Source organism: Molossus molossus, unplaced genomic scaffold (genome assembly GCF_014108415.1).
Source record: "Molossus molossus isolate mMolMol1 unplaced genomic scaffold, mMolMol1.p scaffold_m16_p_14, whole genome shotgun sequence".
In the NCBI taxonomy this organism is placed as follows: Eukaryota; Metazoa; Chordata; class Mammalia; order Chiroptera; family Molossidae; genus Molossus; species Molossus molossus.
This window is the reverse complement of record NW_023425349.1, coordinates 60,064,464-60,083,522: the sequence shown is the minus strand read 5'-3', so window position 1 is coordinate 60,083,522 and position 19,059 is coordinate 60,064,464. Positions and strand designations below refer to the sequence as shown.

General features: G+C 40.4%; 1 protein-coding gene across 10 annotated transcripts in view; it reads left to right on the top strand.

Annotated features, from left to right (window-relative positions):
• PTPRD (protein tyrosine phosphatase receptor type D) overlaps positions 1-19,059 on the top strand; it is a 315,163-nt gene that overhangs the window by 148,851 nt on the left and 147,253 nt on the right. For all 10 annotated transcript variants that reach the window (XM_036260627.1, XM_036260626.1, XM_036260625.1 and 7 more), the window contains 3 exons: positions 182-441; positions 12,316-12,406; positions 17,345-17,554. In XM_036260627.1, the coding sequence (XP_036116520.1) occupies positions 182-441; positions 12,316-12,406; positions 17,345-17,554 (561 nt within the window). The remainder of the gene's footprint in view (positions 1-181; positions 442-12,315; positions 12,407-17,344; positions 17,555-19,059) is intronic.

Genomic DNA, 19,059 nt, shown 5'->3' with positions numbered 1-19,059 from the left:
GTAAGAACTGAATGAAAAATTGATGCAGTCTCTAGAATTTATGAGTGCTTATTGGTTTAAGAATTATCCCAAATTAAAATTGATCTGATATGCATTTTCTAAAGGCAAGTGCACATGAGGTTAGAAAATATACATCACCTCTCTGATAAGCAAATCTCTGTGATTGGTTGTATCTCTCTAGATTCTTTATGATGATGGGAAAATGGTAGAAGAAGTAGATGGTCGAGCTACACAAAAGTTGATTGTCAACCTGAAGCCTGAGAAGTCCTACTCATTCGTGCTAACAAATCGTGGGAACAGTGCTGGGGGGCTGCAGCACAGGGTGACCGCGAAGACCGCCCCAGATGTGCTGCGTACCAAGCCTGCCTTCATTGGGAAGACCAACCTGGACGGCATGATTACTGTGCAACTGCCCGAAGTACCTGCAAATGAGAATATAAAGTAAGTTGATTGAAAGCTTGGGGCTGAAGGATAGAAATGCCAGTAAGGAACACAAGTTAAATCTCTGTGTTCCAGTGTTGTAAAAGATTGTGCCTAGCCAGTGTGGCTCAGTGGATTGAGCATCGTCCCACGGACTGAGAGATCTGGGTTCGATTCCTGGTCAGGGCATATGCCCAGTTTTCGGGCTTAGTCCCCAGTGAGGGGTGGCAGGAGGCAGCTAATGATGTTTCAATGTTTTTCTCTCTCTCTCTCCCTTTTTTTCTCTCTCTCTAAAAAAAAAAAATCAATAAAAATGTATTTTTAAAAAAAGAATAGATTGCTGTACATAGAGTAACAGATTCTTTTACATAGGCTTGTAGCTTTGTTACTCGATTTCTGTTGCATCGTGTTCTGGTGGTCACTGTATACAGAGTCTCATTAATTTAACAGAGTATTTTCTATGTTCCAGAAACAGTGTTACTAGGAAAGATAGAATGGCAAACAGAACATGGTCATTACTATAAAGGAGTTCATGTCATAATATACAGAGTAAGGTGAATGGTTGAGTGACTCTAATATGTGGCAAAATGTTGAGGGGAAGGCTTACAAAGTACTATAAGGCTAAAAGAACTATTGGGAATTTGATAAGCAAAAATACTCTATGACACTAATATTTTCTACATGTGCTGAAAGGTAGAAATTTCAAAAGTTAAAGTTCAGAATGACATTGGAAAAACCATGTAAGTTAAAAATGCAGGTTTTCTGGATTCGATGGAGCACAATTTAGAAGCCAGTGGACCTGCCATGGAAAACTAAATCATCAGTTAAGCAGTGTTTTTTTTTTTTTTTTAATGTATTTTTTTATTGATTGATTTTAGATATAGAGAAACATCGATTTGTTGTTCCATTATTTATGCATTCCTTGGTTGATTCTTGTATATGCCCTTAATCGAACCCATAACCTTGCCATATTGGGACAATGCTCTAACCAACTGAGCTATCCAGCCTGGGCCAGTTAGGTAGCTTATTGGTTGTATATAGTTAGTTTGTTGTAGCCAATAGAAAAAAAGTATAGCACTGAAGTATATTAAGTATGATTTCTATGATAGGCCCTGGAGGATAAAAAGGATATGGCTCAGTTGGTTGAGCATTGTCCCATGCACCAAGAAGTTGCTGGTTTGATTTCTGGTCATGGCACATGCCAGGTCCTTAGTAGGAGGCATGTAGGAGACAGCTGATAGATGATCCTCTCTCACATTGATCTCTCTCTCTTTCTCTCTCTCTCCCCCCTCTCTCCCCCCCCCTCTTTTTCCCTCTCTCCCCTCCCATTCTTCCTCTCCCTCTTTCTTTCTCTCTAAAATCAATAAAAACACATTAAAGAAAAAAAAAAAAGAGATGCGATCCCTGTCTTCAAAGAGCTTACCATGGAGTGGGGGATACAGAGAGAGAGATGTAATATATATTAAGGATGGAGTTATACTCTATCTTAAGAGCAGCCAAACTGCATGGGGTGGGTCAATGAAGTTTCTGAATTTAATTTTGAAGAGTAAATAGGCAGACAAGAAACCAGAGTGAGAAGATTATGTGCAAAGGTGCATGAGCACAGGAAGGAAGTGGTTCTGTAAGGCACGTGTGCAAGCATGATGCGAGGTGTGCAAGGATCAGCTCGTACTCAGAAGCCAGAACTGGATTCTGTAGACAATGAAAAGCTGTTAAATGGCATGATACCATTTCTGTAATGATCAAGTTTCCTTTTCTTTGTTTTAGGAAGTATTTATTATTTACTGCATGTTAGACACTGGGCTCCCTGCTTGGGATAAGACTAGATCCTTTCTCATTTCTTCTGCCTTGCACAATCGAGTTTAGATGAAATGTGCTATGAATGATTTGAAGGCCACATAGACGCATGGTTACAACCTAGTCTGCAGACCCTAGGAGCCTTGGTGTAGTGGCTCCTGAAGGTGTATGTTACTGGGGATTGGAACTGCATGGAGAGAATTGTTGGGAAGTCATCACACAGTTAGCTGATTGTGGAGATGCTGATGGTGGATCAGCGCAGGGGCAAGCGCAAGCATTAATGCAGTAGGAATGGGAAGCTGCTTTCATGACGAGATCAAGGCAGAGAAGGATGTCCTACATGGCTTGGAGGTTGGCGTTTGGATGTCAAATGAGCGATGCTGCCATTCGCCCTAAAGGATAAAGAAAAATCAAGAAGAAATTAATGAATTTCATTTTGTCTGTATTTTACATCGAGGTATCAGTGAAATGTCTAATTAGAGATGTGGGCTCAAAGAATTCACGAGGATTAAAGATAGATATTTGGCAATCATTAACAGAGCAGCAACGGTTTCAGGGGAGGTGATAGTCACTGAGACAGTGAGGAAACTATGAAGCAAAAGACTAATAGTGAAGGTCTCAGTTATTAGGAGTAAGGGAGGGCGTGGAGGACACAGAGGAAAGCGTGTGAGGAAGTCGGGAACGGAGCCAGTCCAGAGTACAGGAATTTTTAAGGATATGGGAACATTAAGAAATTTCCAAAGCTCCAGAAAACATGAAGAGTATGATTGAAAAATTAAGCTATTAAAAGTAAAATTAGCCCTGACCAGTGTGGCTCATGGTCAGAGTGTCAGCCCCTGCACCAAAGGGTTGTGGGTTCCATTCCCTTTGAAGGGCACATACCTGGGTTACAGGTGTGATCCCTGCCTCAGGGCATGTGCTGGAGGCAACCAATCAATGTGTCTCTCCCTTTCTCCCACTATCTCTTAACACACACACACACACACACACACACACACACACTTAAGGGATGATTTTTTTTTTTAATGTATAATTATAAACAAGAAGTTTTTAGTATAGTACAATTTGTGAAATTTAGGAGAGCATGATAAATTTGGCTACTTGAGACTCAGCCAGAAACAATCCTTCCTGAAAAAACTTTGCTAATATTTATTTGATAAAATAATTGGAGGATTTCAACTAGATGATGTAATTTCCAAAAGATTATTGCTAAACTAAATTCGCTGAGAACTGAGGTCTTCATTTCTGTTCACTCTCCTTTTTCTAGCATTCGCAAATCTGAAAATATGAGTGAAATATTAGTGCGATTTTTATTCCAATACAATGTAATAGGAAGGTGAGCTTATATTTAGCTATCGGTTTATTTAACTATTCCTTGGATATTTTGGGGTCTCCCACCATATTGTCAGGCAATGTTTCAGGGGTTTAGTGGGTAGAATACACTTTTCATTGTTATTACTCAACACAGTTTCATTGGGGAATTTGGACAAGTCAAAAAATCAGTTGAAAGGGAGACCTGTGCTACTAAAGATTAGGCAAATGAGGAAGGTGATAGAGGGTCTCCTGTGTTGCTTTAGTAGGGGAAGGGGTCCTGGCAAGAGTGACATCTAAGCTGAGGCTTAATGAATGACATGAATGTAACTGGTCCATGGAGTGGGGGTGGGGAGACACTTTCAGGAGAATGGCGTCGTGATAGTGCATAAAGAAGGTAAAGACTGGCATCCGTCCACTAAGACTTTGTTATTGGCATCCAATGAACATATCTTCTGTGCACACTATATTCCCAGTGCTTCACCTGGGAATACAGAGACAGCTGAGAGAAAGCCCTACCTTATGGTGGGAGAACAGATGCAGAAAATAGGTCATGTGAATGGGGTCCGTCTGCCCGGTACTGTGGAAACATAAGTACAGTATAGAGTTTTAGCCCAACTTGGATGTCAGGGGAGGTACGGGAAGGAGCTAATATCAAACCTGAGTCTTGGAGGATGAAAAAGGTTTAGAAAAGGTGAAATAGTTGCCAACAATGAAAGAACAGGAAAAAGATATGGACTGTAAATTCAGTCCATGAAAATAAAAGGCACCGTCGATTCGGGGAAAGAGCCGCTGAGAGGTGAAAAGAGGAGAGTACGTTCTGTAGTGTCTACTCTTAGTCTTCAAGATTTTATTGGTAGGGAAAAAAAATTATTTGCAGTGCATATTTACCAAATTGGCTTGGTAGAATGTGTTAGACGTTATTGGGAGGTGGCATTTTATTCCGTTGGTGGGAGACTTTTGTTTCATTTTCCAGCTCCTGGGGAAGCTGAGAATCCTGCAGAACCCAGTCTATCTCTTAGCGCTGTTCTTAGCTCGTGTACTTTTCCTCTGCGTGTGCTTTGTGTACTTCCTCCTCCCACCTTTGAACTGGGAACCTGGGAAAAGGGATGAGTTTGGTTAACAAAGAGAAGAGACCTTTACAAAACAGAAAAAGAAAGCAAACGATTTTGGAAAAATAATATCTTCTAGAAGTGAATTAAGATTCTCAGAAATATACTCCAGCCACGCTGGGGAAAAGAAAAGAGCGGAAGACTAACCTAGGGAAGTACTTGAGTGGAAAAGTACCAGAACCACCGGAAATGAAAAAGCAAATCTCCAGTTAGAAACAAAACAACACCACCTAGATAATTTATATTTGGGGGCTTTTTACAGTTTGAAGTTACCCATCTTTTCTTCTAGGTTGATGCATGTGGTATGGTGAACTATTACATGAATTTGTGCCAAGTTGTGCCACTTGCAGCAATTGGCAAGTACAGAAATTACAGAGGGTTGTAGCTTTTTGTTCAGTATTTTATGGGTGAAATGAGGGGAGGAAGCAATTGGTTCCAGAGCTGTGGGGTGGGTTGCTAACTTTGATTTAGGTGAAAGCTATCTAGAAAAATGCTTCCAATTTGTTTTCTAGCCAAATGCGATTTGGGTGATTGAGGGGCTGTTTTGTTTATCAACAGAAACCATGCTTTTCCCATTTCCGGCCACAGTAATTGGGAGGTCTTGATCACTACCCCTAACTCCTCACCTCTTAAAAATGGATCTGTCTCCGGTAAATGCAATGCAGACACAGCCCCTTGCTTCTGTGTGGCTCCACACTTGGTTTTGTGGGGAGAAGCCGAAGTCCTCCCTCAGGGAAAGGCTGCACTTCTCATGAACCACCAGGGATTTTGTAGGGCTTCAGCCTTCTATTTGAATTCTTTTAGCAGAATGTAGGTCAGAAGACCTAGCAAGCCCACAGTTTTTCAGAAGCAAGTTGTGGTCACAGAAAGAACCTCTGTGACTTTATAGAGCAGGATTTTACTCTGGGTGGTAAGAAAAAAATGTGCCACACAGATTGTATGCAGAGAAGGTACCTAATATAACTTAATTCCACAGTAACCATTTTATATTTATGAGAAATAGAAATTAAAACGACTGTTTTATGGAATTTTAAATTTCTTTGGTCTTCCTAATTTAGCTGTCAGACCCTCTTAACTTTTTCTTCTTTTAAAAAAGAAGATATTCTTGGAAACATGGCCTACAAAGTTGCTTCATAGAATTTGAGCCACAGTTAGCAGTTTAATGAAGTCATATATTATGTATTTAATGTTTAATGAGAAATAATGCATGCATCACATGCTGTCCATTGAAGTGGTGAAAGCTTAGATTTGCACAGTGCTTTACACTATGCTAAAGGTACTAGAACAGTTTACTTTCAGCCTCACAATAACCCTGTGAGTTGATATCCTTCTTCCATGTACAGGTGAGTTCAGTGAGACCCAGAGGAACAAAGCAGCCTGGCCAAGATCATGTCGTTGATACTAATGATAGTTAATAGTGACAAAGGGCTTACCAGGTCCTGTTCAAAAGGACAGTGTGCACGTTAACTGGTATAATCCTCACAAGAAGGGTCCTTTCCATCATAAAGTGGAGGAAGTGTGGAGGGGACCTAACCTGCCCTGGCAACACCTTAGCAGAACCAGAAAGGCAGGATTTGAACACAGGCAGTCTGGCTCCAGAGCCCACAAGTTGATCCTCAACCATAGAACTTATTGGCCAAGCAAGGACGTGTTTTTTCTAGGATAACTGCTCGACAGTCAAGCGCTCTGCGACCAGTGGGCAGCGACAGGATGGGCCCAGACAAACTGTAGTACCAAGAGTAGCCAGGCACGTGGACATGGCCACAGAACATGGGGACATTCGTGAGTGTCAGGGAGCGAGCAGGCCAGCAGTTTGCCATGAGGTTTTGGATGAGAGGGGAAGGGAGAGGGGCTCCCCACAGATCAGCATCATCACCTCCCACTTTAAGCGAGGGGATGAGATGAGGCTTAAGACCATTAAGTAACTTTTCTGACAGCACATAGCTGAAAAGATCAACATTCAACCTGCTTTGGTTTTTCTATGGTAAATTAATTCTGTTTAAACAATATATACCCAAATGACTATAGGAAAAAAAAAAAGGAAGTCAAAAGTTATGAAAGGAATGACATTCATTATTAAATTCTGAGAGAGATTTTGACCTCCCAGTTAAATAATGAGTTTGAGAATGTTAATACAATCTGGTAAGACAAAAAGCCTGGCTGAATTCGAACTGGGACTCCACAAACTCCGGATCTCGCCTTCCCATACGATCCTAGGATGCTGGGCCCCTTGGTGATCACATATTAAATAAAATGAGTAAAACTTTACTTAATATAATTAAAATTCTGAAGGTTAGATTTAACTTATCTGATTAAATCTGCTCTACTGGGAAAACAGCTTACTTCATACGCAGTCAAGGGCTTTCTAGCTATATTTATTCTGAGTTATTTATTTGTCCATTAGTTTAATAGTTAAAGTCTATGTTGCAAAGGGTGTTTTGAGCCTGAATTTGGGTCAGATAGGCAAAGCAGAGTGTAAAGTTTAATTTTACCCTGATAGAAAAGCAATTTATTTATTTTGTGATGTCAAACAAGTTTTTTTGGATCGTATGATTTGCTCAGAGACTGGACTAGCGGGGTCTAAACTCAATGGTGAGAGAAAGTTAGGAGACAGGGACAATCCAGATACGTGACTATGGCGTGGGCCTGGAGGGATGACAGAGGTAAGGACACTGGAGATCAGGGCTAGAAGCAGTAGGACTTGGTGGTGGGTGGGGCATAGAGAGGGGCAGAGTGAAAGCAGGTTGCCAAGGGAAACACATAGGCTGTGGCATGTGCAGGAAAAAGGATCATGGTGTGATATGGAACAGGATTTATTTTGGAGGCATTTTTTTGTTTTAATCACAGTAAATTCGAGGTACGTTTGTGACACAGAATTGGAGACCTAACGTTGGAATTGGATAAGCCTGCAGCGTTCTGAGGAGCACGCTGGGCTGCAGAAAGGCGTCTGTCAGTCTTTGGCACGGAGGTAATAGCTGAGGTTCTGAGCTGGAATGAGATCACACAGGAAGAGCAGGAGTGAGGGAAGTCCTTGGCCAGAGCCTTGAGGAACTCTACCATTTAATAGCTGGTGGCAGATAATAAATGTTGCTAAGGAAATAAGGTTAACGTGGTGAGAAATATAAGTAGACAACCAGGAGAGTTTGATATAGAGAAAAGCCTGAGAGGGTCTTATTGACAGTGTCAGATTCTGCTAAGAGATCAAGAAAGAAGTGGGTCAGAAATCCTCCTCTTGATGTAACATTACTGAGGTCACTGAGCGCCCTGGCAAGGGCAGTGAGGTGGGCTGCTGGTGCCGCAGCCTTCTCAGCCGGAAGGTGAGTGGAAGGCGAGGAAACGGGGAACAGCAAGAACACGCAGCCGCCCTCAGAATTTGGAGGGTAAGGGGTAGGAGAGACGATGATGCCTGGAGTGGGATGTGGCTTTTTTATTTCTAAATGACAGCTGTCTATGTAAGGTTGAAAGCAAGTGTACGGGATCCAGTGGGGAGGAAGTAGCTGAGACGTATACATGAGAGAGAGGGATGGGTATGGTGCATGGCAGTGGTCAGCCGGTGTGCGGTGACATGCTGGTGTGCCCCAAGAAGCTTTAAAACATGAGCTACCTGACTACTGAGTCAGGGGCACTGACCTCTTTTCCCTTCGATTGTCAAATAAAAATAAATGACAATAGCTAACTCAACAACAGCCGTCCAGTGTGAATGAACCAAAAAAACGATACTTTGTGTGTGTGTGTGTGTGTGATCAGCAAAACATGACATACTTTTGGTGTGCTGCAGAATTGTAACTGGTTGCTGTGTGCCATGAGTAGGAAAAAGGTCAAAAATTGCTAGCAGATGGTAAACTTCCTAAGAATAAAATGATGGGAACCAATTCAAGGAAGAGTGATTGGCCTTGAAAAGTAGAGTCGGTCCTACTGCCGCACTCAGAGGTGGTGGCTGGGTACAGACCTAGGAGGATTGTAGTTTGGGAGACGGAAGATGAGGGACTTCTTGTCTGAATGCTTCTACTGTCTCAGTGTAGACGTGGGGAGGTAAGGAGGTTTAAGGTGTGAGGCCAGGAAAGAACGTTTGAAACAGCTGTTATATAGAATGGAAGGACTAGGTAATGAAGAAGTTGTGATCGATTGCCAGGCAGTTTTGAAGGCTCGAGTTGGCGGATCATGAATGTATGGCATCCTGCTGCTCTAGGTAGTATTTCTCAAGCTGTCTTCAGCTCCTTGGGTTCAGGCACAGAGAAGGGCAATCCCAGGTTTCAACTATGGTAGAGTAGAGGCTGTTGGCTTTGGAAAGGCAGAGTTGGAGGATCGGAGAGCCCTGGTGGTTCATAAAAGAAACCCCAAGCCCTAACCCCAAGGTCCATGGGTGGGGGAGGAGGAATGAATAAACAACCACCACATGAGAGGCAAGGGAAGCAGTATCCTCAGGGGAATGCTACATTTCAGGAGAGGCAAACCCATGAGTGTTTACAAAGCCATAGTTACAGAGAACAAAGATGCAATGTATGAATTTAGACCCAGGCGAGACATTCTATTACAGGGAGTTCAAAGCCCCAGTACCCATTTCTTTTACCGGACAAGAGTTGCTCTGAGCCTAGTGGGTATGGATCAGCTGGTTGAGTGTCGTCCCATGCACCAGGTGGTCACCCATTTGATTCCAGTTGGCATATGCCTGGGTTGTGGGCTCCATCCCCAGTGGGGGGTGGGGGGGTATCTCTTTGAGGAGGTAGCCTATCTCGTCGATGTTTCTACATTTCTCTCCCTCTCCCTTCCTCTCTCTGAAATCAATAAAAACATGTTTTAAAAAAGAATACAATTAAGAAAAAAAAAAAAAAAAGAGTTGCTTTGAAGCAGGCTCCACTGTGACTGCTCTACATAAATACCTTAGAAATCGGTGGAGATCATATCCAGCCACACAATTAATTACTAAGAGGGGGAGGGCTGTTCAATTCTTATCCCAGCTGCAAGTAATATGAATAGTTGGAGAGAGCTGCGGGAGAAAGAATAGATTCTTTTTCATGTAAAGAATGGCAACTCACAGTGTGAAAGCAGAAAGAAAAATTAATGGAATTCATCAGCTTAACCTTGATTTACAAGCTTCTGAATGAGGACAATGGGATCTCTGTGACAATGTACTTTAGGCCAGGAGAACCTGCCCTGACTTTGTGCTGTTGGCGGGGAGAAGCAGGAGGTTCCCTGACACGTGCGTTTATCAAGTGCATCTGCAGTGTCATTCGGCCACTCATTTGCATCCTCTCTCATCCTTCTCTGTGCTCATTGAGCATGATGGACTCGTTTGGCAAATCCTTCAGGTGGTGGGAGAACAGGGAGAGGAGGAAGCTTACTCTGGACCGTAAATCAAAAGCTACTCGCCTCTCTCTCCATTCTCCCCACCCTCCTTGATCATCATGATGATTTGTAGGAAAGAAAATGAATGGCTAGGGGATGTGATCCTGTGAGTCTGTTGATAGGTGCTCAGAGCATCATGGAGAGAGAGTTCTGGTATAGTCTTCTGGTTTGACTTGAATTTTTGATTAGAGAGAAAAAGAAATTTGTCAAGTTCTCCAACTTGCATCTCAGGGAATTTCACTGTGTCCTACTGAATCAGGTAGTGGAGATGCCCCTCTTCCTCCTGATGGTCAGTGTTGGCCAGCAGCAAGTGGCATTTGTTTGATGCTGTGTGCCACACACTGTGCTGAGCACTTTGTGTTAATTTTCTTTATTTCCCCAAAATAATAGTCTGGTATTATTTACTTTCTTCTTTTCCTTTTTATTGAACTTATTGGGGTGACATCGATTAACAAATTTATAGAGGTTTCATGTGCCCAATTCCACAGCATGTCATCTATATACTGGATTGTGTGTGATCACCACCCCAGGTCATGTTTCAGAATGTACAACTGAGATTCAGGACGTTAAATGCTCAGCCCAAGATCACACAGCACATTAGTGACAGAGCCTGAATTTGGGGCCAGATACATCTCCGGACATCGCATTCTTCACAACAGCACTTTAGAGTGGTATTTTCCAACAAATATAATGAGAGCCACATGTGAAAATTTTAATCTTCTAGCTGCTACAGTAGAAGTACAAAGAAAGAGGTGAACTTAATTTTGACAACATTTGATTTGACCCAATATATGCAGAATATTATCATTTTAACATATGATCACTTTAAAAATTATTACTGAGATATTTTTACATTCATTTTCCATACTAAGTCTTTGAAATCCAGGGTCTTTATGTTGAGAGCAAATCTCCATTTAGACTAGCCACATTTCAGGGGCTCTGTTGCCACAACAGGCTACTGGTTACTATGCTGGACCTCATAGCTCTAAGTTCTGTTTATGGAAACGGAGTTGCTGGCCCCAGCGCATCGGCTGAGTTGGTTACAGGTTTTGCTTTGAGATAAGGAGAAAGAGGCCTTCCTGTGTGTGCTGTTGGTCTCTGCGATATAATGTCAGTCCCCATCCCTTTCCCCGCGTGGTGCCTTCTCTTCTAAAAGTGTGTGTGCTCTAAATAGATCTCCACAAAATTTGTGGAGTCCTTAATAAACACTTTATGATACAGAGGAAAAAACAAACAAAAAACAACAACAAACAACAAAGGGCCAGACTGTTGCTCAGGTTACGATATACATAGGCCTGTATCCCTTCACTATCTGTTTCTACCGGGGCAGTAAGTTAATCCATTTGACTTTTTTTTTGTTATCTGTTCTTACAGGATTTTTGCAGGGACAAAATGAAATTATGCATTTAATATAATTCCTGAAAAGTAGGATGTGATTAATATGTCAGCCATTATTACACACTTATATGCAAAGTCTTTGTCTAGTTACTACAGAAGATAGGTATTTACCAGTCCCTAACCATGAATACAAGAGCAGGGTATAGACTATGTGGAAGTTACAAAACCATTTTACAAATAACCTATATCTATTTGCAGACAGGTAACTTTATACATTACTTCAGTTTTCATCAGCCATTCTCAATTGGAGAACTTGGTTATTTTCATCTCTCCTGGTAGATGTATGACATTGAGATCTATTTTGAAGGCCCTTAGATAGTGATTGTCTCTACATTTTCTGGGGCACTTACCTTAATTAAGGTCTACAATTTGATGCGTAGAAAGAAAGGGGAGCTTTTTAATATCTTTATATAATTGTTGTGAGATGATGAGTTCTTTTCCTGCTTTTAATTTTTTATCCAAATGAAAAGTATTTTAGGGGTGTGTCAATAAAATGATCACTTTCATAATACAGGCATGATATGAGATAGGAGTAATTTTTATTATACATTTCTGTTTTTAAGAATTTAAGTTGCTATCACAGAAATGATTTGGCTCAGAAGCTTGTGTTGGTCGATTTCAGGATACTAGCCTGTATGTGTCCAGCACCAGGGGCCTAACGAAGTGTTCTCACTCTGTTTACGATACTAATAAAGATCAGTCAGCCATGGTGGTATTACCATATAAGCTCATTGAAGTCACACATAAATGTCTACCCATGTTGTTTTTGAAATTGAACAAAAACAGGTGGTTATTTGTCATTGATGGACAAGTCACTCTATCTCCATAATTTGCCTTCGGTCTCAGTCACTGGGCTGTGGAAGATTTAAGGATATATCCATTTACTTTCTCACTGAACTAACATTGTTTTTGTCTACCCATTCTTGTGCAGAGGTTACTACATAATAATTGTGCCTTTGAAGAAATCTCGTGGGAAATTTATCAAGCCATGGGAGAGTCCAGATGAAATGGAATTAGATGAGGTAATCATGTCTTTGTTGACAGTGCCTTTCACTAGTTATTTAATTTATTAAACATCTTCTTCCTCTCTATAGAGACCTTTCAGCGTCCAGTCCAGTTGCTGACTTCTGCATGGCTGGCTGGTGGGATAGCTCAGTGCTGTGGGTGTGTTAATCTCTAGGCATCACAACAAAGAGCCTTTTGCTTTAATTAAAAAAACATTAAGCTGCAATAAAAGCTTACAACCTGTCTAATCTTTGTTGGCTTTAGTATTTTGCCCCTTGCCCTTTGTAAAACATGTTGCAGAAGTGGGAAAGGTTGAAGTGACTTGTCAGCAAAGACTTAATCGCCAATGTTATGAATTCCAAAGTCCACTTCATTAATGCAGTGGTAGCTACAGCTGTTACAAATTTCAAATTGCATTTTGCACCAGAGCTCAACATTTGACCTACTGTGTGCCCTTGACCACCTTCTCACAGAATTATGCTGACTAGCATATGTTTGCTTTATTCTATATTCCGTAGGATTTCAGAATCAAAATTGCATTTTATTGCAGGGCCAAAGCTAAAAAAAAAAATTACAGAATTTTAAGCCAAGGAAGAAATACAGTAAAATGAGTATGACTTTATTTTCCAAAATCTTACCATAAGAGTGGGTGCATTTTAATGTATACTCTTTTTGCTGAAAGAACTTGTTTTTTAAGTTAATACATAGTGTAAAGAACAAGACCTACTTATTACATGCCTCTAGTTAGATGAGAAAGCTGTGATCAGAAGTATTAAGCCAGATTCCCCAGAAGACCATAGCAAGTTAGTGGCTGGGGTTCACATTTTGAAATACAGAAGAAACTTTGCTGCTTTAACATGATGCTGGTTTGAATCAGTTCAGAAGGCAAATAAAAAGTCCCGCATTTGGGGAAATGGGAGAATTTATTTTATTGTGATTATTTACAACATCGGCCCCCTATTATCACCCAACCTGTTATTTCTAGGTATTTTCCCTACCTCAAATTAGTTCAGACAGAGCAGGGAAAAGCAGAAATTCTCTAACTGCATTACAGGGAAGTGATGTTTATTTCATAAGTGTCTGCACTAAGGAGACAGTAATCTGACAGAGAAGGGCTGGTAGCTTCTTTTGGCAGACAGATGTCATCTCCAGAAGTGTGGTTCGTCATCCCCCACTTCATGTATCTGAGTTAAACTCAAATTGAGAAGGGGAGCTGAGTTCAAGGTCAGGGTTACACTTTTGTGTCACTGTTTACTGATTAGATGAATACTAGAGGAATACACCATTGATACACCATTTTAATAATCTTGTCAAGTAATTTATGTTAATAAATTTTATTTTTCTTCTGTTGATAATAAAGGAACATAATCATTTTTCTATTATATTAGAGGAAAAGTTATCCTTCATCTGAATGTGCAAAATGATCAGCTGGTCTTCTGTAAACATTTTGAAACAAATCATACTTTTAGTTGCAATCAGTTAATCCTGAGATAGTCTTTATTATAGTCTTTATTATTTTAATCAATTCTCAGCTGGATTACAAAACTCAGTTGGATTTGGATTTAAAATGTAAAGGCCATTTGTAGAATCTATGAATTGTTCTACCTATTAAAAAAAAAAAAAGTTTTCAAGGAATTCAGATCCAGGCCAACAATGACATCAAATACTTTTAATTTGTTTATTTTTAAAAATTTATTTTTATTAAATGCATTGGGGTGACATTGGTTAATAGGATCATATAGGTTTCAAGTGTACATTTCTATGTTACATGATCTGTATATTGTAAATAATAAAATTTCCTCATTATTGAGCTATTTGGTGACAAGTAATAGGAAGGCGATTCTCGTTTACAGCCAGTTTTTAACCTCTGGAAGGCACAGCAACGCTAATGGATTGAAGTATAGCGCTATCTGACATTGAACTTTCTTGCAATTAAATTCTATGGGTCTGCGCTGCTGAGTCCCATAACAAGGGGTCATTTTAATCATCCCACACATTGTGGTACATTAATCTGTGTAATAGTTTGATAAAGAACATTTATTAATTCAGAATTTTGGGGTCAGGATGGGTTGTTACCCACTTTTCTTACTGATATAATTGAGACCACATTGTAGAATTAATGGTGGAAGAAATAAGATATGCATTGACTGGAAAATGAAAATTATTTCTGATAAAAAAAATTTAAAAAATCCCAAAGCTCTTGATATATCTTCTGGAATTACTGCCGATACATCTTGTAGCTGTTGTGGAGGGAAACAAATGAAAGTAGGCTATGACCTCACCTTATGCTTACTCATTCGGTTTCTGATCCCTGCAGACTGGTTTTTGTCTTTTTGTGTGTATTTTTTTTCCTGCCATGGGTAATAAAAGCGTTGTAGTAATTTTATCTACAGCTTAGTACAGCCAGATTTGACAAAGCAGTGTTCCTTTCCTAAATGTATTTGACCAAGTGATTTTTTTAGAACAGTCTATAATTCAAATTGTTCAAACCATATCGTCCTATAGAACTGTGGCCTAAGGGGGTTTCCACACATATGCCTCATGTCTAGGCCCATAAAAAAATGGAAAGAAGCCTTTCAAATAGAGTCACTCTCAATATTATTTTTTGAGCACATTTAACCTTTGTCTGGGGATAATTTCCCCATAATAAATTTATAGACTGGAACTCCTATTGTCAAGGTCAGACTGGGCAGAGCAGACATTTCATTGATAGTCAAAATGGATTTGGGGCAGAATCACTCCTAAAATGTTAGTTACATTTAACTCCGGGCAGGCCTTGTAGTACATCATAAGCTTTTCATCGCATTGTACTTCAAAGCTTGCTGTAAAATAATGTGGTCATTTGTGGTTGGAACTTCAGCGTACGAGCTAACTTCAGTGTCATCTGAGCATACTTGGCTCATATAAAGTAGAACACAGGAAGCATCCTATGGAGATGAGAGCAACCTGCAGGGGCAGAGTGGATTTCCCAACTTTGACCTTAATGAATGGCCTCATGGGCTCTAAAGAGCACGAAAACTCAAATATTTTTTTTCTAATATACTTCCTCTAAATCTTCTAAAGAAACCCTAGCAAAAGGTATTCACAGGGGTGACAGTGATATGGATGAATTATGACAGTTGCCTACATCTGAAATATGAATAAAATCAAGGTAGGGTTTGATCACTGAAGTAGAAGAGAGGACACAGTCCCATAAACAACTGATGGTAAATGTTTCTGATTAACAAACTTCAAAAAGCTGCTCAGCTCATCTGCAGTGCATTCGTCCTTCCCCAAGTAATAGACCATCGTTGACTGCGTATCAACAATAACCTTCGCAATAACTTTTCAAGTGTAGCATTAAATATATGTTTTCAGAATTTTAAAAATAGTATGTAAAAAGAACCCAGGAAAAAGAGACCAAAGTACATGCTCATCTGTGCTAATAAGAGCAGATGCACAAAATTTACATATATCTAAATATAGACTGAGTTAAAACAGTGTAGATTACCCTTTACCTTCATTGTTGCATTTGTTCCCTTGATGTTGTGCAACCAATAAGTAAAAGTATGGTTTAAAATCTCTCTTACCTATAGTTTCATTTTATTTCACCAGTTGAGTCCAATTATGTATCACCACTTTCTGTTATGCCTCAGTTACCTCATTTATAAAAAGAGGATAACAGTGACCTAAATTATAGGGTTATTATGAGGAATAAATGAACTAATACATGTCTAGGCTCCAAAGAACAGGGACACCTAGTAAGTGCTTAATAAATATTAGCTGCTTTTGTCATTTTCATCATTATTATGAGTAAACCTAAATTTGGCAATAGGATTGCAAGACAGTACCAAGTTTCTGACCTTGATTTATTATAACCCAAATGGTGCATAATTGATCAGCTTACCTGTGTTTATCATCAGATGGTCCCAATGTGCTACACAGGTTATGCCCTACCTACTACAGTTCTCATAAAATAGCTTACATTTCATGTAGTTCTAAATCAATAAATTCAAATTTCACAGCAAACTTGAGAATATTATAAATGAAGTTATTCAAAAATAACATGACACAGATTATATAACGAAAAGACTATTTTTCCCCTTTTTTTTAGGTTACAATTTTAAACCAGCTAATCACACTTACAATTCTCAGTGTAGAAGAGAGAACTTTATCATCAGGCTCCTGACACACAGTTTTGGTGTTTGTCGTGTGTAAAACGCACAGCCGTTGTTATTATAGAAGCCTGGCCGTGATTATGCTGGGCCCTCATTCTACTAAGAAGATATCATTAGTTTGGTTTTTACTATTTTCATTTCCATTTTTAAAAACAAAAGTAGTCGGTAATTTTGCCATACAGTTTTCATACGTACGTTAATCAAAGAGCCAGTCAAGCCAGAAACTATTAAATGAATGACAGTGTCTATTTAATACTGTCCGTTAAAAATCAGTCATCGGATTTTATTCCTGCAGATCTGAGGGAATTTGCATCATGGAAATGATCTCATTGCGAAAAACCATCTGAAATGGCACTAACCTCTCTAAAGTTAGTAATGTTTGAGAAGTTTAGAGGGCTTGATCTGAGTTTACTACTTGTTGAGTAAGTAACAACAGAGCCTGCGTGACGGGCTTTTGCGAATCAAGCTGACTTTTTTCTTGAGGCCAAGTTGTAGTGCACTCTTGCCCTTTGAGAGGATTTTATTACAGTGGACAGTGACATGGGCTGCTGCTGAAGGAGCTAATTGCCCCGTGTCTGTGGCCTGGGCCTTGCCATAGCAGTCCAGCTTCTTACCTTGACAGCAAGACAAACATTTGCAAGAGCAAACGGAGATTTTAGAGATGCTGACATGCTACGTGAAGTGTGGACAATGTGCCCTTGGGTGGTTCCCTGTCCTGAACTAACTTCTCCTGTAGAACTGTCATGAAGTTGAGTTACCATTGTTTACATCTCTTTGTTTTCCACATTTTTCCTTAAGCTGCTCAAAGAGATATCCAGGAAACGCAGAAGCATCCGTTATGGGAGAGAAGTTGAATTAAAGCCATATATAGCTGCTCACTTTGATGTCCTGCCCACTGAGTTCACCCTGGGAGATGACAAACACTACGGAGGATTTACAAACAAGCAACTCCAAAGTGGTCAAGAATATGTCTTCTTTGTGTTAGCAGTGATGGAACACGCAGAGTCTGTAAGTTAATTGTGATGGCATCTATTTTCTATGGCATTCTCTCTTTTTTTTTTTTCCTTTATTGATTTTAGAAAGAGGAAGGGAGAGGGAGAGAGATAGAAACATCAATGAGAGAGAACATCGATTGGCTGCCTCCAGCATGCCCCCCACTGGGGATTTGGCCCACAACCTGGGCATGTGCCCTGACCAGGAATCGAACTAGCGACCTCTTGGTGCATGGATTGGGTGCTTCAGGTACACGAAGTGCCAGATTGTTAGGGCACAGTTCTCAAGACCTTTTGATGGGACACATGTACTGATAGGAGGGTGATAGCCGATGAGTCCTCAGAGTCTCCTTCCTCCTCCTTTTCACATGGCTGTTATCAACAAAACAAAAACCTTTCCCCAGTACCTACTAGACCTCAGCCTGGGTGATTACAATAGGAGCAAGCTCTGTGATGGCACGTAGCGTATTTGCAGGTGTTTGAAAATATTAAGGGGGCGACTGCATTCTGTTCTCCTGTAACTGCCCGCAGTGCGCTCTTTCCAGACGCACAGGGAAGTTCTGTCCAGGAGACAGCAAGCGCAGCCAGGCTCTTTAATTGTAGCAATTTACCAGTGATTTTTATCAGCGAAAAGCCGAGGAAGTTAGAAAATAATTCAATAAAACAGAATTCCTAAGGTACGCTAAATAATGAGTTGTCTTCGTTTCTGTAATTCATCTTGCTCTTCTGTCATTTTATGCTTCAGTTGCTTTGAATGTTAAAGAGAGAGAGAGGGAGAGGAACTGGAGATGGGAAGGGGGTGGTGTGGAAGTGGCAGTTCACATTACCATTGAATACGCGTGTTCTAAACTGCATCTTTCAGATAGATTAGGGCCTAAAACTGACTGGCGTGGCAGCTCGACTGAGCCAGTCACGTCCCTACAGAAGAAGCCGGAGATGTAGCAAAGATGTCTCCACGTCAGGTGTGAGCATGGACAGTGGGGCTCCTCTGCAGATGACTGAAGGAATTCCCCCGTGGAGAATCAAAGCGCAAAGGCAGCCTCTCTGCCTGCTTTACCTTTGTGCACAGAATGTCGTTTGAAAACACAGTGACGGGCTTCCTGGAATTTTAATGCACCTCTGGTTGAAGGATGTAAGGCAAAACATCAAGGGAATGGGATGTTGGAAATCATCTTTTTCTTTTTTTAAAATGACTTTTAGATACTTGAAAGTAACTTTCTTTAAATAGCTCTAGGACGTTTCAGAAAGCGCATTCAGATCAGTGAGGTGGATCAGAGAACCCAGCACAGAAGAGAAATCTCATCAGATCATCAGGCTGATTGTACCCACTGCCAGAGACTCTGGTTTCTAATGTCTCCCAAATGCTTTGACTAGTGTTTAAATGCTTCGCCACGATGCGCGCCTGCACCCTCCCACGCACCTCATCACACTGTTTCATTAATTGTGTAATTAGGATTTTTTTTACAAATATATTATCTGAATTGTCCCTTCATCCCCTTTCTCAGAATTGCTCTCAAAGCT